This window comes from Tauraco erythrolophus, chromosome 7 (assembly GCF_009769465.1).
Source record: "Tauraco erythrolophus isolate bTauEry1 chromosome 7, bTauEry1.pri, whole genome shotgun sequence".
Lineage (NCBI taxonomy): Eukaryota > Metazoa > Chordata > Aves > Musophagiformes > Musophagidae > Tauraco > Tauraco erythrolophus.
The window spans coordinates 22,806,939-22,828,915 of NC_141471.1; the positions used below are offsets into that span (position 1 = coordinate 22,806,939).

At 39.3% G+C, this 21,977-nt stretch overlaps 1 protein-coding gene across 1 annotated transcript in view; it reads right to left on the reverse strand.

Annotated features, from left to right (window-relative positions):
- Nucleotides 1-11,548: 11,548 nt before the first annotated feature.
- LOC104373257 (macrophage mannose receptor 1) overlaps nucleotides 11,549-21,977 on the reverse strand; it is a 43,112-nt gene continuing 32,683 nt past the window's right edge. Inside the window, exons 23-30 of the mRNA XM_086614956.1 lie at nucleotides 19,325-19,427; nucleotides 18,464-18,696; nucleotides 17,099-17,264; nucleotides 15,375-15,527; nucleotides 13,745-13,861; nucleotides 13,318-13,485; nucleotides 12,100-12,135; nucleotides 11,549-11,748 (exon numbers count right to left, since the gene is read on the reverse strand). Of these exons, the coding sequence (XP_086471082.1) occupies nucleotides 11,549-11,748; nucleotides 12,100-12,135; nucleotides 13,318-13,485; nucleotides 13,745-13,861; nucleotides 15,375-15,527; nucleotides 17,099-17,264; nucleotides 18,464-18,696; nucleotides 19,325-19,427 (1,176 nt within the window). The remainder of the gene's footprint in view (nucleotides 11,749-12,099; nucleotides 12,136-13,317; nucleotides 13,486-13,744; nucleotides 13,862-15,374; nucleotides 15,528-17,098; nucleotides 17,265-18,463; nucleotides 18,697-19,324; nucleotides 19,428-21,977) is intronic.

Here is a 21,977-nt window from a genome sequence, read left to right on the forward strand (position 1 = left end):
AGCTACATTTTCTTTTCCAAGACAAAACTAAACATTGCTATGAACTGTCAGAATTCCTGAGTGGCAGACAAAGGAAAGTTAGCTGAGCATTTTAAACTGCAAACGAAACACTTTAAATTTGGAGTCAGACCAGCGGACACATGCAAGAGAGAGAATTACATTTTATAGTCCTCTGAGACACTCAGTGTAAGGTATTTTATCTCTTCATGTCTCTGAAAGGACGCCACACCTGCTTTTGTGAAAGCAGTGATGAAGACAACAGTCTGTTGCTCAAACATCCCTGTTTCCCAAAACAACAGGGTACATATGCAGTAGCTGAGTCATATACCTTCTAGAAATATTTCAGGCATCTGACATGTTTATTTAAAAGGTATGCCATAAAGCTATACTCAAGATACTCAAGAACTTGAAGCTTATTCTTTAGCTGAGTGAAGCTCACTACTCACCAACTTTGCCACTAATAACAAGAATTAGTAGAACAAGTAGTACTACAGTGGCTCAGACCAGAAGTCCATCTAATAAATTTTCTTCTCTCTTACAGAGTCTAATAATAGACACTTACAGGAGCATACATATAAGCACATACTAAATGATTCTTCCTTGCTACATTATCCTGTTTTCTTTGAATTAAGGGTTTAGGAATCTCCTGAGCCAGAGGTCATATTTGGATGACTATATTCAACAGTCCCTGTGGACCAATCCTCCAGAAACAAGGCAAATCCATTTTCAACAATATACCACCCTACAGCAATTAAAGGGCTCATGATTTTATAGACTTCCATAATATTTACCCTTAATCACCTTGTGTTACATCTGAATGCTCCTAGTGCATTTAACCTTCTTGTGTCAGTCACCCCACAACATTGACCATTTTGTTAACTGTCACTGCACATGCATTTTTAGTTTTCCCAAACACATTACTTTGACTTTCATAACACTAAATTTAGTTTCCATTTTATTATCTCATAACTCAGCAATGGACAAATCTTTTGCAGGTGTCCACAGTCAAGCTCTAATTTTGACAACCATGAACAATTACGAGTAACGCGTAAACATCATCATTAGGTCTTTCTTCCAGGTAAGTCGGGAGTTTTTGAATAGCACATGACCTATATTCTCCACGTTTCTTGGGTCCTTTTAGTAGAGTTGTTAGGCCTGATTTTCCAATACAAACCCCAATTGTTGTAAGTATTTCCTAATTATTTCCTTAATATTATTTTTACCGGTTTACAATGGAGAAAATTAGATTAGCTGTCTCATAGTGCTCAGGAAACACAGAGATTCTTTTACAAATTGACATGGGAATTTGTGACCTGCTATTCCTTTGGCACTGAAGCTCTGTTCAAGAACAGGTTATGTACTAGAGCAAACAGCAATTTCAAGGTCTCTTAGAACAGCTTCTAGGAGATTTTTTTCATTTTTTTTCTTAAAGTATGTAAAATTTGAGGAGAACGTGATCAGTATAACGGTGACCTTCACCCAGCATATCCTGAACAAGGCCTTGTGTTCTTGGGATGTATTAATCTTCTGTTGTGAATTTTCACTCCAAAAAGCAGCTATGTATGTGTACATGTACATGTGCTGTCTGTGTGATAAATATAAGTCTACATGCAGGTAACAAGTCTTCCAGTATCAATGCTTTCTTTATTTTAAGTCTCTCAATCTGTTGTACTCAACAGCATTTTAGTGAACAGTTAAAAAAGACAACAAAAACAGGAGAAAAGGAGAGAAGCACTGTTAGCAATTACACTAATGCTCTCTGATGCGTCAAGTCATATTGCTTCTAAGTGCATTTCCATTTCACTTCTTGAAAAATCTGAAAAGAAAGAAATGTACCTCATTAAAGTCTGGAAAAACATAAAACAACAAAACAGACATTTACTGAAAGACAGTAAATGGACATTTACAGAAAGAGTAGTGACACCTACCTTCATCCCAACAGTAAGAAAAAAAGCTGGAAATAAAAGTGGCCATATTTATATCCCCAAGACGGGCAAATCTGGTGTGCAAACAAGTTTCTGAAATTGTGCCAGGAGAATTCCTGTCAGTTCTGTGTCACTAATGATAATAAGCTAATGTACTTTGCATTTTTGTAGACTTTTTAGTTAAGATTTAAAAGCAATTAACGGATCTCAAAAATTCTTCTGAGAGATAATCGTTATCCCTTTGTTAGTGAGGGAGGTGTTGAGGCACACAGGTTTTGATTTGCCACTTAAGGAACCGATTACCAGAAGCGACAGTGAATCACCCACACATCCTCTGTTGCCGATGTTGTACGAACTGACCCTACGAGCGCATATGATGACAAAGGCTAATCTGGAGCATTAAAGCGATGGTCTCACAAGACTTGTGAGAAGAAAAAAACAAAAGAAAAGAAAGAAAAGAGAAACGGCCGAAAACGATCAGCGTTTTACTTCTTCTGCTTCACTTACACGTTAAACATATCATCATCATCATCATCATCATCATCATCATCATCATCATCATCATCATCATCATCATAAATGTGCATATCACATTAGGTTAGAAAAAGAGACAGTTCTAACTGGAAAGAGAAGATCAGGGCATTACCTCATTCATCACCTAAAAAATTAACTATGAAATCGGAATTACTTCCCTCTCATCTCCACTCTGGTCCGTTTGTTTGCCCCCAGGTTCTGCCTCTCAGGGTCTTATCTATCAGTTCCGAGCCAGCCCCGCGCCTCCGGCTCGGCAGCCCCTCACGGGAGCCGCAGCCGCCGTCCTCGGCCCCTACCGCCCGGCCACTCCCGCTGAGGTAACGCTCATGGCGCCTCGCTGCCCTGCAGAGAAGACAGTCTCCTGTCAGGCCACAGACGTCGTGTTTGGCTCCAGAGCTTCTGCCAGCGTTTACTCCATTTAAAACAAATCAGACCGAAACTCCAGCCGACCCACCCGCCCCGGGCGGGCGGCCCGGCCGCAGCCCGGCGCTGCCTCGCTAGATGGCGCCGGCTGCCGCGGAACATGGCGCTGCTCGGCCCCGCCGCCATCTCGGGCGCGGAGCCGTCCGGCGGGCGCTCCGCGCGGTCGGTCGTGCCGCTGGTCTGCTCCAGGCGCCCTCATCTTCCCCCAACCCCGGCCCGTGAAAGAAGAGAGACCCCCAGCCCCAGCGAGCCTGGCTGGTGCCGCCGAGGCCGGGCACCCCGGCAGCTCCCAAGGAGGCGGCAGAGGAGGCTTCTCTGCTCCCTGCCAGCGGCGGGAGGCGCGTCCAGGGCGGCGGAGCCGGGGCGGCCGGCGGCCGCGGGGTCCGTGCTGGCAGCGCGAGTGGGGGGCGAGAGCGAGCGCGGGCTGGGTGGGTGGCAGAAGCGCGCCGGGGCAGCCCGCAAGCGGTCGGCTGCGCTGCCTGGCGCGGGGGAGGCTGCGTGTCTTTCGGCCCTGGGCTGAGCGTTAACGAGGTGTAGGGCAAGAGGCGGCTGTTCGGGATGGAGAGGAGTGCAGGGCAGAAGAGGGATTTGGGAAGTCTCCCTTCACTGTGAGGCACCGTTTCTCCGCGAGGCGTGGCGGGCAGTACCAGATAGCAGGGTGGCCGCCGGTGCGGTAGGGAGCACGGCCACGTCCAGCCCCTGGCACCGAGCAAGGCTGGGAGTAGCTCCAAGCCTGGAGACTGCAGCCTCTCTGGGCAGCCTGTGCCAGTCTTCAAGGCACACACCAAATCCAGGCTCTTCTACTGTAAGAAGATACACTCTCCAATGGTCATTCCTCAGCCCACTGGCCAGAGTCATGGGGGACATCTAGAAAGTGTCCCAGGATGGCAGGACCCTTCCCCAAGGCCTTCAGTTGCTTTGCAGTTCCAGAAAGTAGAAATAAAAGCTTACTTGTTAACCATGGCTAGTCTTTGATGAAGCCCTGTTCTCAGTCCCTGGCTCACAGAGTTCTGGGATGTCACTGCAGACCTGTCATCTCAATGTCTGTGTGATCTTGTAGGAAAAACATTTCTCCATTTTGCAGCTTGTGCAAAAATACCCAGAACTTGACTCAGCCAAAGTTCAGAATAATGTAAACCTTGCAAGTTCGGTCTCTGTAAAAGAAAGGATCAAATCAGGAAGTTGAACAATTTCCTCTGGATATATAGCAGATTTATGAACAAGGAATTACAAAGTTAGGAACAGCTGGGAACTGCTGAAACCCACTGGAGGAAACTAATGTTCAGTTAGGAAAAAAAAAAATTGTTTCTTTGTGCTTGTGTGCTAATAAACATAAAACTGTATCATTTGTTTTAGCTCAAATAATCTTTCTCAACCATAAAACTTTGCAAAAGATTCTTAAGTATTTCACAAAAGTACTGAGATTATTACATCAGGAACTTGCATTTAAATATCTTTTAATATGTCTCTTCCAAACCTGTATATGGTAGATAGGTAGTCTTGGGAAACAGAATGAGTTTTCTCTAGAGAATCCTACAAATATGTAATCAATTAGGCAACTGTAGTAACCAGTCTACTCTCATTGACATAATCTCTTGAATGGCTTGATATGGCATTCACAGAAAAACTGTAATGTAATACTTTGATCTCCTTCTAACATTTAAATTTGGAACTTAATACTAAAATCACACCAGAGCAAGAAAATGAGGGGGAGAAGAGAGAGTGCTTCTTCAAGAGAATGGTTCAAAGCTGCGCCAGGGGAGGTTTAGACTGGGTATTAAGAAGCGTTTCTTTACCGAGAGAGTTGTCAAACACTGGAACAGGCTTCCTAGAGAGGTGATCGATGCCCCAAGCCTGTCAGTGTTTGAGAGGCATTTGGACAATGCCCTTAACACCATGCTTTAACTTTTAGTCGGCCCTGAATTGGTCAGGCAGTACGACTAGGACAGGACTAACGACAGTAGGATCATTGTAGGTCCCTTCCAACAGAAATATTCTATTCTATTCTATTCTATTCTATTCTATTCTATTCTATTCTATTCTATGCTATGCTATGCTATGCTATTCTATTCTATTCTTAAGGAGAGAGGAAATAACCTACGTATTGGTGGTTCTCACCACTGCAAGTAACTGGAAGCTGTTAGCTGCCAAAAGTTAATTTTGACATATTTTGGAGGGTGAGAAGTGAGTGACCAATGTTCCCCTGACATTTGAAAAAAATAATTGTTGAGACAATGTTTATAATGACATTGATTTTCCTTAATTAGGGAAAATAAATGGATTCTCCAGTTTACTAAATTGTGCTGGAGACTTAACATTTTGGTCTCTTTTCTCACTTTCCTTGTTCAGCTGGATTAACATAGATAGTATCTCCCTCAGACTGCAGCTGAGAGGCTTCCACAAAAGACTTTTTACAAATATCTGGAAGAAGAGGAGAGAAAGAAAGTAATTCTTTGTTGGGATCAGTGCCAGGAGAATTTGATACTGCACAAGTGTTGACAAGCCGGGTGATCAGAGGTTTGGGAGTCTATGAATAGCCAGTGCCAGTTGCACAGCAAGAATCAAACTTACTCAATGAGCAGTAGGACGGCACCTTGTTATGTTAGGAGGCACGTTTGTAAAGCACACTGACTTCAAAAGTCTCTGCGAAACTCTTGCAACAACCTCCTATATAAGGCATGCATAAAAGGGAAAATGAAATCAAAAGATTCAGGGGAATAAAGTCATAGAGCAAGGGAAAAAGGAAGAGAATGTAGCAAGATGTAAAATAAGTTCATTTGAAAATGTTTTATTAGTCCAGTTCAAATAATGAGCCATTTCTAATGACTTTTTAGCAGTGGAGCATGGCATCATTTGAAACAATTAGGGAAATAATGCCACATTATTCAGAAATGTTTCAGACATTGTATGAGGACAGTGTTGGGTGGAGTGGCTGAGATATGCGATATCTTAATGTGTAATGATGATTAAGGGATAAATATTTATCTTTGACTAAAACTATGATACTGTAAGCGGAAATAGGTCTTAGAGAAATAAAAAATAAATTCTGTCCAGATTTAGCTGAACTAAAAACTGAAAAATTCTTAGGAAACAGAGATTATCAGCCCGATGACCAAAAATACCAGCCTTTTATTCTAGTTTAGCATTATGATCCTGAAGGTAGTAGGAAGTGGATGGGAGAAATACAAACAGAATGTAGCCAAAGTGGGTGCAGTGGTTTTATGGTAGTCTACACAGAAGAGGACAGGGAGCTTCTAGAAGCAGCACTTGGTATGAGACTGAATAAGACTTTTATGCTCAGTTTTAGTTCCTCAGCCAGATACATCAGTGAGGGAGATAGAAGCAGCAGAGCCCTCATGTCTGATATTTGACACAACCTTATCAAGCATTCACTGGTGTACTGCACACGTCAGCTGCTACTCAGGGAAACAAAATTTGGTGTACTTTACATACAGAGGTTGAATCAGGACTGTAGGCAGACACACTTCGCTGATTTTTCACCCATCCTGGCACTGGGCGGGGAAGTGTTCATGAGAGTGCGCAGGCAGATGGTTGCCTTCAGAGTTTATTTTACATGTAGTTTCTTTGTAGTTAGGGTCAATGGTTTGTACTTTCATAGGAACTTCTGTCAGTGTTCTCCACATTTTCTTAAGAAATGCTACCTGCTCAGTTTCCATTCTGAATAAGTATGAAAAATAAAATCAACAGAAATTTTTGAATTTAACAGAAGTTTTGTTTCCAAAAGTAATGCTTTTCGAGCAGGAAGGGGAAGGTGGGGATTGGTTTTGTGGTTGTTTTCTGAAATAGCCTGGAGCTATTGACGTTAATGATAATCAAGAAAAAACGATTAGTGTGTGCTGTGCCAGATTGCATAAGATATCAATTAGGAATTGAATTCTGCAGAACTCAATTACTGGGAGATAATTGGTTTAGACTTTCTCTGTGTCAGTGAGAGTGTAGCAGTTCTCATCAGTCTCTAGAGTAGATCGAGTAATTGCACCCTAATGTACCCGCTTCTCTGTGTTGACCACAGTTGGGACCTTGTGTGAATAGTTAGCTCGTTATGTCTGCATTTTACATCTCTACTTTACGTGAGATAATTCTGTCTCCTTCAGGTATTTTAGGTAGCTGAGCCTATGTATGAAAGAGATTATGTTGTCATTGCCAATGATTATGTGGCCATTGCCAATGATGATGATGAAAATGAAGAAAATATTATGTGAAAATGTGTCCACTATTTTTCTTTGTGTGACTGTTGAAACTAGCCTGAAAACATTTCCACAAAACTTTTTTTCTTTTTCTTAAGATGTAGTAGGGTTATTTATAGAAATGCAGTGTTTACAAGTTTATTGTAGTAAGCGACTTAATACCTGGATTCAGTCTTTATGCTTTATCCAAGTGTGAAGCTCTAAAATATTTAAGTAATGAAAAAACCCTTAAAGTATAGCAGAGTACACTTTACTTCTATTTTTCTAAATTTTTAAAATGCTTAAAATACTCAAAAGACTGAAAATTGTTTTTATAATTATAGTGAATGAATTTGCATGTTACAGATTTGATATAATTCGCAAAAGGTATGTGTAAGACACAGGGCCGAGATCTGATCTGGTCTGTTATGTACAACAGTTTACAAAGGTCAGCAAAGAGAAAAGTAGGCCCACCGGTACCTTCCAAAGGCTTTAATAAACAAACAGGTAGCAGAATATAAATTAATTAATCAAAATTAGTCCGCACATACTTGATGGACAGTAACAAGAAGAATTGTTTCATGACTCCTTTTAGGATCCACTTTTTGACAGATATCAGAAGGGTGGAGAGAGAGAGGACTAAGTTTTATCATCCTGGATACTGCGTTTACTATCACCAGGGGCTCATGATTCTCTGTGATGCTACTGCAGGTCTTTCTCTTGCAAAGCATTCTAATGTGGCCATGATTGTCTACATTGGCCTCAGCTAAATGCAACCAGGAAAGTTTACAGGTAAGACCAGTCGTGGCCAGCAGTGCCAGTCCTGTTATCTGTACTAAAATCTTCCATTCTGTCAATAGTTCAGTCCGTTGTGCAGCAGTAGTATCAGATGCAAAATGTTCTAACAGATGCAAAACCAAACCAGCACAGAAAACTGAAAAGATGAATTCTCAAAGGGCTGACTTCATAATTTTGAGGCAACAAATTAGTTGTAAATCCATACATCCCTGTGTTTTTACTCTGGTATTTTGTACTCTGGTATTTTGAACACTGTATCATACCAACTCTTCTGTGGCTACAGCTAAAACCCAAAACTTTTCCTTTGGCTGCAAGAAGACTAAGGATTCTGTATTTCCATTACTGAATTACATTTTTCTGTCACAAAATGATCACAGTCTAGCTACAGAGGAGATGGTGTGTCATTCAGAAACTAATGAGGAAAATCAGGCCTTATTTATTTATGAAAATGAGAGGAAAAATCCTACACAAATACACACATGCACACCAGTACAAATGCTTGTATTTTATAACAGGTCTGGGATGTCTTTTGTTCTCCGCTCTGAAGCTAATTTAAATGGAGGCATTCCTAAGAAGCAGTGTTTTTCTTTTCCAAGCACTGAACTGACAGTGGTTTTGAGTTTAGAGGACTTTCTGAAGAGAAAAGAAACATTCGAACAACTGACTTGGGCAGAAACACTGGGATTGTCATTGAAAGGGGTGAGGGTCTCCTCTGCCCTGTGCAGTTTAAACAAGTGCAACCCAACCTTCTGTGTCTGAGCAATACGTGAGGTGTGTGGCCAGTGTCTTAGTTGTATCCAATACCCAGTCCAAAAGACACGGAGCAGGTGTTTGGATGCATTAGTCTCTGCCTCGCTGCCCGTTCAGTTGTTTGAGACCCAGTAGATTGAACGACCCGTCCTTCCTGTGGCAGTGCTGTCCCACGCTGCAAGCAGCAGCTGATGATGACAGTGCCTGCGTGATGCAAGCAGGTCTGGTCAGGGCTGTGGCCACTTCTCAGCCCTGTCCCCAGGTGTGGGCACCGCTGCACTGGCTCACTCTGCCCTCACCTATTTTCACTGCTATTTTCACCACAGTGCTCTCTGTCTTTCCCATTTCTGTAACAGCTGGGGCCTTTGGATCAGCCTTTGTGGTACCTCAGTTTCTTGCAGGGGGATCGGCAGCATACGTGATGCCTAGCTTGTGATCCTGTCATTTCTCATTCTTGCATGATGTTCAATCTAACTACAAAATATCCGTACATAAAAATGTATCTATATCAAAAGATCTTAATATAATAACACAGATAGCTGGCATGCAGAGCAGTCCGACTGTTGAGCTTGCCATGCTTCCCGCATGGTGGTGCTACCAGCCAGGCTCCTCCTCTGGAGGTCCTAGGATGTGCTGAATTTGATCACTAGAATACCTCTGTTATGAGCTCCCAATTTTTAAAGTTAACTTACGAATAGCTTTAAAAACATTGGACTCTTCTGTTGTATGTTTTCTTTTTTTGGGGGGGAAAGAGTTTAAATTTATCAGCTTCACTAAGCTGGGCATATATACGGTAGGATCCAGCAATCTATACTGTTTATAGAACAGGAAAAGCACTTTCACTATTTACTCATCCAAAAGACAAGCGTAACTATGTATTTCCAGATTTCTGTAGCACATACCAGGAAACAATTTTATCTGTAGTCATCTCCATGGGAAGCAGGTGGTATTTTTCTTGTTTGCACAGTTTTGTACAAAGTTCTTTCAGCTATTTCCTATTTCCTCCTGAAAATAGCAGTGACTTTATCACAGGAGTTGGTATTACAGGATTTATTATTGTAATTTAAGACATTCAAGGCCACGTTGGATGAGGCTTTTAGCAACTTGATCTAGGGGAAGGTGTCCCTGCCCATGGCAGGGGGGTTGGAACTAGATGATCTTTGGGGTCCCTTTCAACTCGAAGCATTCTATGATTCTATGATTTATTTTTATCTAAGGGCTTTTATCTCTGGACTTTATTAATGTTCAAAGGACATTAACTGTAAAATTTACTTTTGGTTTACTTAATTTTAATTCTATTTTAACTAACCTGTAGGGTTTTTTTTTTTGGTTTTTTGTGGTTTTTTTTTTTTTCAGCAAGTCTCTTATTTAAGTAATGTCATACAGATATACTAGAAGGGGAAAAGCCATACAGTCTTTAGATGTCCTTCTATATCTGTGATTGGTGAAACTTCTTTACAAACTTAGCCAAAGGTGTAGAATAATGTGTGTCCGTGCAGCAAAGGAGCGCAGGGGAAAAAATTAAATGCTCAGGAGGAAATATGTTAGCATGTTTTAAAATAGCCCTTGATAATACAGCTGAAGTAAGTATTCCTAAAGGAAGGAGGTACTTCCGTTCTAAGTAGCTATCAATAAAGTTTTTTTCTTAGGAGCCTTTATTGTTTACTGAGTATCTAGAAAAAAAGGTAAATAATAGAGGTAATACAGTGAGTTCTCAAACTGCTCAGGCATAGGCACAGATGTCCTGGTGCAGAAACCTATTCCATATCTACCACTTGTTCCAGATATTCTCCTCTATTCTAGCCCTGCTTAGAATCATAGAATCACTTAGGTTCGAAAAGACCCTTAAGATCATCGAGTCCAACTTGCTTCTTTGTATGCTTCTTCACTGAGGCCCATTATTGCCTGGTGCCCTCCCATGGCTTGGAGAAAGGTCTTTTCATGATTCGTGTCTTAAAATACACGGAGTGATAAACTGGCCCCTAAGGCAAACACTGCTATTGTGTGCAATTGAAGAAAAGCTGAAGGGGGATCTAAGACGTACATTATCAAATGAAATGACAAGAAAAAAATGGAAGAATGAATTTTCAAAAAGTGCATCAGTGATTTTATTTCTCTGAACTGGAGAGTTATATAATGCAGTATAAGATAGCCATTTATTATACATGCTTGGATTTAAAAAGGGGCATCTTTGCATACTGAAAGCATCATTACTGAAGTAAAACCCAATGAAAAGATCATCTACTGTTGTGTTTTGAGTACTAATTTGAACCTGTCAGAAAAATGTTGATATTTACAGAATAACACAAAAGTGTAAGGCTGTAGGAAATGGCATAACTATTCCCAAAGTTCAGACTAGAAGTAGGAATAAAGGAGTCTTTTTGATTTTTTTCCATCTTTCCGTCTATTTTTTGTTAAGGAAATAATATTTAATTCACAGATGCAGGTACTATAATAGGTGTTACATTAATGGAAAGATAGTATCATAAACTGTGAAGCTGCATATCTGAAATAAGCAGTATTTCCCATCATAGTCTAGATAACACTGAAGAAATACAGCAGGAAAAAATAATATAAAGATATGAGCAAAAAGGAGATTCTCGACATTGAGTTAAGTAAAACAGTTTCACATAGTAAATATCTGTCGGAGTTTTCCCCTAACATCTCTGCAGCCAACTTTTCAGCCATGCTTATTTATGTGAAAAATGTGTGTGTACTCCCCAAACTAAACAAGCAAAAGAAACTGTCTAACACTTTGGAGGGAATTTTGGAGGGAGCATGTATGTATGTGTATTTATATAAATCCATGAACTTTATATTTGTGAAGAGAGAAGACCATTATCTGGATAGGAATGTGTGAAGCTGGTGCAAGATTTCATAGATTCAGAGACTTTTTTTTTGTTAGTTGGAACATATGGATATTTTGTCAGTCTACATGTTGGTATGTGCATCTTTTTCTTGGGTATCCATAGTTGCTTCTGGTCCACTCATTCTGGTTGAAATATGAGGCAGATTTTTCCTTTTCTTCCTCAAGTAGAAAAAAACTATACTTCCAACTCCAACTATAGAAATGGCTAGAAGAATGAACAGCCAAATGATGCCGGGGGAAAGTATTTTCTCCATTTTCCCTTCTGCAAGTGAATGAAATGGAATCAATACCTTTGATTGTAAGAGACTTCAGAATCCAGTAATAAATTGTATTTCTTCAACTAAAAGCCATACAAATGCAATATGTGTGTAGATTTTCAGTTCAATAAGTGTTTGGATTTTTTTTTAATAACAATACCAAATAAAATATAATGAAATCTGATGAAAAAGAAGTTAACTTCAGAATTACCTCTATTTTCTGTATCTAGATACAGATGAAGTTTATGGACTTTTTATTTTTAGATACTCTCAAAATTAATACCCAGAGACTATATCATTATATTCTTGTATTTGAGCATCTGCTTATAATTCTACTTAAAAGGAAGTATGCTTACCTGTATTTTCTGGTGACATCTCTGTGTTTTCAGGAGCTTTCGGGAGGAAAAGAAAATGTTTATTCTGAGTGGTTTAAAAAAAAAAAAAAAAGACATTTTAAACTTTTAAAATCCAGATGCTCCTGACAATTCCTCCTAAATCCACTTGCTGGTGACAATTGCTGTCACAGAGAGATGGAGCTAAGCATGTGGAAACCTCTAGTAGAGGCACTTTCATTCGAGCAGCATCTGACCTCCTCAGTTGAGATTCCCAAGAAGACATGAAATTAGAGCCAGATTTCCATTATTTCTAAAAGTGTTTTCAAATATATTAATTTCTGAGAAACTGCCCACAGGTTCCTTAATCATTTTAAGGTGTTTTCTGAAGCAGGAAAAATTTCCTGAATGGAGGTCTCGAGTGTTAGGCATGTATCATGAGCATTTTACTTGAGCTGCAAAGGATCTTCTGTGAGTTTAGCCTTCTGTCAGAGACAACTATTCCATGTGGATGTGGTTTCTATGGTAATTGCACTTCCTAAACTTAGCAGATAAGGGAAAGGTGAACAGAAATATGAAATCTAACCAACAAAACGTTCGTGTTCAGGATCGCTTTCATTTAATCTTGGTGGGTAATTGAACTCATGCATTTTCTTGCAGATGATGATTTTGCTGTCAGAGGAGTTCCAGCATTTTATTAACGTGATTCTATCACACTGTAGATGAGTGCCACAAGGATGTATGTTATTGTAATTCCTCTGATCCATCATCTCAGAGGATAGTCATGAAAGGAATCACCAATTCCAGCATTTCTACAAGACAGTTTTCTTTGCATTCATCAGAACAAGATTTTTTTTTTTTTGTGAATATATTCAACTGAAATTAAACAAAACATTGCTTTTGAACTTCGATTGTGTGATATTTGAAGAAAAATTCTACTGAGAGATGGCCTTTTATAAAAAATGAGTGCTCTTTGACCATTCTTTTGCCTAAACGTAGGTGTCTGAAGTATTCATGATGGCTGCATGGGGCTGATGGTAGTTTTACAGGATCTATAGGACATGCAGCCTCTGAGGAGGCAGTCAGAAGCCACATGGGGCTCCTCAGTATTTAGGCAGCCAAATTCTGCTATCAGAGTCTGTTGTTTCTGCACACAAACCTATAATTTACATTTTTTTCATTATAGAATGTAAATATTTTATCAGGTATTATTAACCTTAATATATTAGAAATATTACTTACTTTTTGGTTTTTTACAAATATATCCCTTTTTGAAAGAACAGACATTGGTGTTCCAGTAGCCAGACAATGCACATACTTCTCCACACTCTTTATGCCTTTTGTTTGAAGGTTCGCCCATTTGCCAGTTGACAAAATCCATTGCAGATTTGTCTATCCATCCCCACTGCCCTAATGTTTAAAATTAGCATATATGTATAAAATACAATGTTTTAGACAGATAGATCAGTTTGTGACAGGGAAAACAAGAATTTATAACATGAAGTTAAATGTTTTAGTTACAGTTCTCAGCATATGTAAGCATGCTTTTAAATAAACCTTGTATATTTGTTATATATGTATACGTTCAAATATATGAAGTTGCTTTATTTTTAGTATATCATAATTTTGTATGACATAGTAATGCATGATTAAATATTGAAGATATTACCTCTGTTGTTTTGCTTTAGCCCTATCCAAAAGTTTGGTGATTTTCCATGGAGTATCTTAATGGTGTCTGACAGAAAGTTTGCTTCAGTATAGTCTCCTACTGATACCAAATTAGCATCTGGAAAGTATTAATGAACATATCACAATGTCTCATAATCTCACAGCTTAGTTCAATAAACATGTAAAATATATGCAAAAAGATATAAAAGAAATTGATTCTTGCACGTAGTATTCACTAGTCTCGTTATGATTATTCTGTTCTTACATGGTATTTTGAGCATGACTTTAAGCTGGATGCAAGTCAGCATGAAGACAACGGATTTTTTTTCAGCCTTTGGCTGAAGCCTTCTAGAGAAGAAAAATTGCTCTTCTGCAGTACTTTTGGACAGGTCCAACCACACCCCAAACTGTGATGCAGGTAGACTGCAAGTTGTACATAAGGTGTAGTCAGCATCACGCATCTTGCTGCTACAGCTCTGTCACCCACCAGTGGCTGGGCAGCATTTTTGGCAGTGCCTGATGCTATGTACTGCAAGGATAGATAGTGTAGGCAGCTGGAGGTTGCAATCCAGAAAATGTCCAGAATTTGATTTATAATTGCTGTATGCCCTGGCATTAAAATAGGCAAAGCTGTGTTGGGGTCATCAGGAAATGACCACCTTCCTGGCCTGGCCAGTGGGTAACATGTAGGCAAAAGTGTAGGAACTTAGAACATGGACCAGTGTTCAAATGCGACCTTTTGTTCTGCTTATTAGTATAATGTTTACTTTTTCTAGTAATTGTGTGAGTTATCTTTCTACAGTACCATTTCAGGAATTCTGTTGTCTCACAGCTGTAAAGTAAAATGCCTTTGCAAAGCTGCTTTTTCTATTTACTTAGTCATAGGTCAACGTTCTCATACATAGGAGGAAGTGCTGCTAGAAACCTTTGTATTTTCTCTTATGATTAAAACACTGTCACTCAGACATATGGTGCTGGATATTTCCTATTCTCTCACACTGAAATGTACGCTGTATCACAGCAATTCTCAGTGAATAGTCAGGAGAAATCAGAAATGTGGAATACACTGTCTTTTCCTCTCCCCAGATCGTAGACAGCAGTGGGGCCTGTTCCAGAGCAGGAGCTGGATGGCTGGTTCTGTTTTACTGATTCATGAAAGCAAAATGACTCCTCCATCTCATTTGTTGTCCAGCCACCGAGATCCAATTAATAAACTGCGCCCTAGAACTAATAAAGACAGCTTTCCTAATAAAGACAGTTTGTGTCTCCTAGTTTACACTGTGTGTAGATTCCCTCTTATTTGGGGAAGGGGAAGCTAACCCTGCAGGCTGAGCCTTACTAGGACTCAAAGAGTGTTTCTTTCTCTACCTGATTACTGATTTTCATAAAACTAGTAGGAACTTCCTGATTTTGAGATATTAGTGTTTCACCTGGCCATTGAGATATTAAAGATGCCTCTCTCTCTCTGACAAAGTTTTGTTTTATTGTGAAAAAGCATGAACCTAGTTTTGTCAGAAAAGCAAGCTAAAAAAGCATTGTTTGCAGTTGTAATTTAATATTTTCTTAGCAATATCACCCATTATTTTATGTGTTTAATTACATCTTCAGTCTTCCTAAAACACAACACTTACCTAGTCGGGCACATTCCTCATGAGCTTGAGACCAGGTTCTCTTCCTGGAGGCCTCAAAGTAATAGCAGTGACCATGGAAAGGTATCCAAGATTTGTGTCCTTTTGATTCAGGACATTTTCCAGGAAGTTGCGGGGGCTCAGTAGGGGCCGTTGCTGATAAGAGATCAGATTGTTGGAATCCCATTATTTATTTTTTTTTTCCCCCATTATGCTAGTAAGGCAAAACTAAACTGACTATATACAGTTTGTCATCACAGAAGAAATGAAGCATGTTCTAAAAAGAGCTTAAATATGGCTTTGACTTTGTGTTTGAGAGCTTATTTTGCTTCACATTTGTTTATCAAGGCGATTAGGAAGATACACTAGTCTATAAGAAGTATAGATTCTATCTAAAGATGATGTTTGTAATGACTCTAGTCAATAAAATATCCAGCTGGTTTTCCTGCCTAATTAGTTAAAACTGCTATTCTTAAAATGCCTTCTGACCCTTCAGTCTCATTTTTTGACAGGATCGAAACCTTATAGTAGAAAATGTGATTGTGAATGAAAGTGTTGATATAACTAAACAGTGCTTGCAGGATTTTTATTAAACTGCATTCTGAATAAATTCCATAGCGATTGATATAATAGGAAGATTTTGGATGAGAAGATAAATGCAGATGGAATGAAAATTAAATGTTCTGCCAAATTACATTTTCTTCCTGTGAATTTTCTACAGTCTATGGCTTTCCCTGTTAAGGAACATTAGGCTCTCAAATCAGATTTCTAGAATATTGTAGTGAAAAGAGATATTATGTATCAAATCTTAGGATTTTTGTCAAATTACAACATCTTAGAATGTAATTTGGCATGTAATTTTAAATTTTTTTAGTGGTTCAAGATCTTCCATAGTATTGATGAAAACAAGAATGTTTAGCTAAATTGTGAAATCTTATTTATACATATTTCCATAGAAATTATAGAAGTTTGTGCTTGGAAGGCTCCTTCCAAGGTTAAGGTTGTTTACTTAACCTTTGTTCTCACAGGGGATATGAAATTGGTATATAATTAGATCACTTCTGACAGATGTTGGTCTTGTCTATTCTTAGCAACCTGTAGTGATGGAGACTCCCTGGCCTGTTCAAAGCATTTATTAAAGGCTTCTGTACTTATAAAATTAGAAGGTTTTCCTTGCTGTATTTAAGTCTGTTACTCTTTTTCCAACTCATGTCAGACTTAGCAAAGAATTTAATTCAATTTCTTTAGGGCTCATTTTCAATATTTAAAATTGACAATCTGGTTTCTCTTAGTCTTTTGTTTCTTAGTCTTTTGTCCAACTCCAATTATAATCCTTCCTTTTAGTTCTTGTTTCCTAGTCATCTGAAAACTCTAGTTGAGTGAAAACCTATTCAAACTTTGGTGCCCCAAACTGGATACCGAATTTCATCTGATGCTTAATCAAAACAGATCTCATAGGAAGTCAATGACTTTTCCTATTAGAATAAATAGTTAAGAAATCGATGAGTAGTCAATCCACTGTTTCTTAGGCTTTTGGTAATTATTGTTATAAATTGATTTACTTCTGGGAAGAATTCATGTCAATATTTAAAGCTAGTTAGTTTGCTATTTATGCCTTCGTATATACTAGTATATATACTAGCATTTTTTCCAATGTCTTATTATATTTAGCACAGCTGATAAATCTCCACACTCTCTAGTTAAAACACTTATGTTCAATTGCTTACCATTTGATTTTTTGCAGACAGAAAAGAGTTTTTCCTGGCAAGAAGCTGTCTTCCAGGTGCCATCAGTGTCTAGGTAGACACATGCTAATGTCTGTTTTGGTTCCCCGCTGGACCACTTGCTGTAAACTAATCTCCATCTGTCAATCCATTCATACTTGCCATTGGTCTGGAAGCAAAATCTATATGGTAACGTCAAAGTTGTTGAGAGATACATAGCTACTACACAGGATCCTCAGAGGACTCTCATGTAACTACTAGGGAATCATACGCTTACTAATGCCACGTTTTTGTGCTTGCAAATATGAACTGCAACAAGATGTACTGTGTCTGTTATACATAAATATGAACACAGCATGTTTTTTTCTGCCTGCTCCCCCGCCCCCCCAAGTATGTAATATTCAGATCATTTTTCAAGCATTGGGAAATGAAAAGAATAAAAAGAAAGAGGACACGAGTGAAGGCATAAAACTGGGAGTCAGATAAGATATCATGTTGGTATGACTACCCAAAGGCTTGCATGGAAAATGGAAGTGTAGATGTGAGTGTTCTTAATTAGCAGTGCTGATCACCATTGCCTTGATTGTAGTTATCGCAGCTGTGATTCATGGGGAAGAGTGTAGCATGTCAAAACACACCTACCATTCAAATGTTCACCCTCCCCTGTCATACAACTGAGGTAGACATCTCACAGACAGGATTTTTTTTTTTTTTCCATAATATTCTAACTTCTTAATGGGAGCAATTACACCAATTGTATTTTCAAATGAAAAAGATATATCCATTGGTCAATAGGTCTGGAGGTCATACAGCCTCCAGACTTCTTTTACCAATTTTTACCCGTTTCTGTCCACAACTGTGTTTTGCTTCTGCTACCATAAATAAGACTGCTCTAAGAGAATGTTTGAGTATAAACACACACCTAAAACCCATTCCTTCACGGTCTCAGATGTGCAACCTCAGATACCATGTCACGGATCACAGAGGTACATAAACTCATGGCAGAAGGGCAGGACACATGTTGTTCCTTTATTATCTTCAGATTAAAATAAACTCAAAATGTGGGACATTTTACAATTTATATTTGAGACCCTTTAAATGTCTCCAAACAACACATACTGTTATTATACACTGGTTTACAGGAGCATTTCCTTGTGCTTGAGCATATAAGAGTTCTAAGTTCATTAAAATCTGCACTGTATGAGTCTTATTTGAAGAACTCCAGTGTAAATGGGTACTGTACTGTTGTAACATGCTGCTTTCAGAACTACGCTGGCAGAAATTCCTATAGGTTTCAAGATGAGAGCATATAGTATGATCAAGTTCTGCACCAGCTTGACTACCTGTATGTAATGTATGGGTTCTTACCGCGTTGCTGTTAAGACCAATCCACAGAGGCTCTCCATATTCCTGTGCAAGTAAGAACAACAGTGCCTGGCTGTATGGGTCTAAAATGCCAGCAAGTTCTGAGGCATTGTTATTGCAGTTTTTCTGTGCTTCCTCCCAATTCATTTTGGAATGGGCGACAGAATAACTAATGCCATGGGAATGGTCGAAAGCAAAGTCTAGCACTGTTGCTGATGACTTGAAGAGTTTAGGATCTGTAGGAGTAAGGAAAAGAAAAACCTCAAGAACAGTTAAATCTGGAGGCTACGTATTTGACTTGAGCAGCTGAACAGCATTTTCATTATTTACAAACCTAGTAGAAAATTGCTAATGCAGTGGAACACCTCAATAGTTGTTTAGTAACAGATACATTCAAAACAACAGTGAACTTTATGGATGAAAGAAATACATTTTCAGCCTCTGGGAATTTTGAATTAGTAAATTCACAGTATCTTATATTACAGAGGTAAATTCACCCCATCAGTCAAAAATAACACACCTCCCTGTGTGTCTTCAAACGACTCTGCAGCTTAGCAGCTTTGTGACCATCAAGTTCATTTGGATAAGTGTAACAATTGCCAGTTATGATAAACTATAGATCATTATGAACTTATGTAATTAAAATGATTGTGGTTTGTAGCTATTTAATTACATTTAAAAAAAATATTTTTTAAAAATTTAAATTCTGATATTTTATTTATCATTCCCTTTTCCAAAACATTTCTAAGTAACCCTGGGATGCAAAACAGGCCCTTAGGTTTTACTGATCCTTTACCTAAAAAAAAAAATAAATAGTTTTAATCCCTGTGTTATAAATTTCAATATTAGTGATATGGAACTCACCACTATTCTTTTGGCATATATATCCTCTAGAGTTATAACACTCCTCATTGTTCCATTTTCCTGTGTCATCAGCGGGACCTCTTTTCAGCGAAACACAATCAAACTGTTGGAGTAAGGGAAAGAATATGAGTACATTGGTATTAGAAGTTATAAAACGAAGTACTATAACCCCTTGGGTAGTTTCACTCTTTTTTCCTTTGAATTCTGATATTGTAGTGTTTGTATTACAACTCTAGAAACACCTTCTTTTATCCTTTTTTGTCCTTTCTGGCCTCCTCTGTGGTGGCCAGCTCCACCTTGGTACTGTCTTGTAAATCTTTGTAATCTTCAGCTCAGCCTGCTTGTCCGTTCAGTCATTTTTGAGGAGACATACCTGAAAGGCACTGTGGTTTTCAAGAACTTTCTGTCACACTTTCTGTCTCAACTAATGAGCGACTATCAGTAAGCTTTTTGAATAAGAATGGAATAAAAATAAATGGAGGTCATGCTTTGTATTTAGCTTCCAAAATCAACTTTAAATAGTGGTTAATCTTGACAGAATCATCTAAGTGATGGTCCTTGACAGAGTCACCATCAGCTTTAGTTCTTAGAACTTTTCTTTCAGCTACACCAGATCAGGTGCTGAGTGCTTAAGACGCTATAATTTCAAGTTTATTAAAACCTGCAACAGCCTACTAAGCTGCAATGCAGAAATTTTAGGAACACCTGTTTAGTGGCTCTTGACTCTAGTTTCTTAAGCTTGAGTAACTTTTTGATATTATTTCACTCCTTTGAGAATGATCATCTGAAGGATATAGCTGTTAGCATCTTAAAGGTGAAGGAGAAAAGTAGAATCTACTTTTGCACAGTATGTTTTTTTCCCCCACTTGTTATTTCCCAAGAGCGTTATTAGAGCTGCAGTAGAGCTATGTATTGTACTGTATCCTGATGTCTTCCTGCGTACCTTGGACAATGGCTAGATAGGCAAGAGCAGAATGAATTGGCTCAGATGGTTGTCTAGAGTTATGATTTCTGGGTTCTCTAGAGGTGTGGATACCAAAATGTAGGGAGAATGGGAGGATGGATAGTGAGTGGAATGACATAGTGTGAAGGGCAAGTTCTGAAAGCAAGATATGGAAAGAAATGCAAGAAAGGCAATCTGGGTGTGCAAATCAGTCTATATTGGTCTGAATATGTAGAACGCTGTATTATTTACAGCATTCTGAGGTTTAATTTCCGTGCTAGCAGTGGAGAGAGTTCGACTGGTTTAGAAAGTAGTTGACATCTATTGACCCTTGGCAATTCAATTACAATTTTAAATAAGGAAGAAGTGGAAAAAAAATGAACTCTTTCCTCTTATATCTGTCGCAGCTGGAAGGCTTCAGGTGGCTCCAAGTAGACCAATGCTCTAATGCGAAGGCTTCAGGCTTACTCTAAGGAAGGCCCACACTCCTCCAAGGCTCAGGAGGAAATGCCTCGCCCTTAAGAGTAAACGCCCCACCTTAAATAGTCAGGAGTCACATGGTTTGCTAGATGGGTCAAGGCTATTGGTCACTTGACCATCCATCTCCCAGAGTGATTGGCTGAATGCTACAGCACCTGTTTCAAGGTAACTTTCCCAGTGTAACGAGCTACAGGTGTTTCTTAGTTAGCCTGCATAGGGAAAGAACTTTCACAGGATGCTGCAGCAGCCAAAAGGTTTCTCCACAATTCCCCCTTTTTGTTTTAAGATTAGTTTAAATCAAGCAGGGAGATTTTTCAGCAATACCATGGGAGATACATCTAGCAAACCAGTCATACATTTAGTTATTAATTCTAACATTCTGACTCCGACGGAGACTTGAAATTTAGTCTCTACTCGTGGAAGGAACAGGTTGATGGCCGATGTCATTATTTCCATTAGAAGGGTCATTTGATGGATGATCTCCGTTCTGGCCATCATTTGGATGTTGCCTGTTCTGTTTCTGATGTTGCAGGTCAGGGCGGACGCATCTTGCGGGTAGCCATCGTATCCCAGTATCTGTGGAAACGCAAGCATACCCACGACCCCAAGCAATAAGCTCATATGGGCCTTCCCACGTCTTAGTGAGTAGGTCCCGTATCCAGACTTTTGCTCGGGGCAGGTGCGTCTCGCCCGAAGACTGCAACGAAAGAAAGTGATTCAAAATAATGGGATTATTTGAATTTGATGGCACCGTAAGATGGTTAATTGTGTATAACGCTTTTTCTAGGCGACTCTGGGGGGTTTCTCCATGCATTCCCCCTTTTTGTTTTTCTAAAACACGCTTCAAGGTGCCATGAGCGCGTTCAACAATGGCTTGGCCAGTAGGAGAATGTGGAATACCCAAAGTATGATTTACACCCCATAGTTGTAAAAACTGCCGTGTCTTCTGTGAGACGGAGGCCGGGCCATTATCGGTTTTTATAGAAAAAGGCACGCCCAAGACCGCAAAAGCGAGTTTCCAATGGGCAATGGCATCACGACTTTTCTCCCCAGTATGAGCAGTTGCCCACATAGCTGAGGAGAAAGTGTCAATAGACACGTGCACATACTTAAACCTGCCAAATTCAGGAACATGCGTTACATCCGTCTGCCAAAGCTGCAGGGCCTTTAGGCCTCTGGGGTTTACCCCCGATGGCAGAGGTGCCGCAAGTCCGTGGCAGTCAGCGCAAG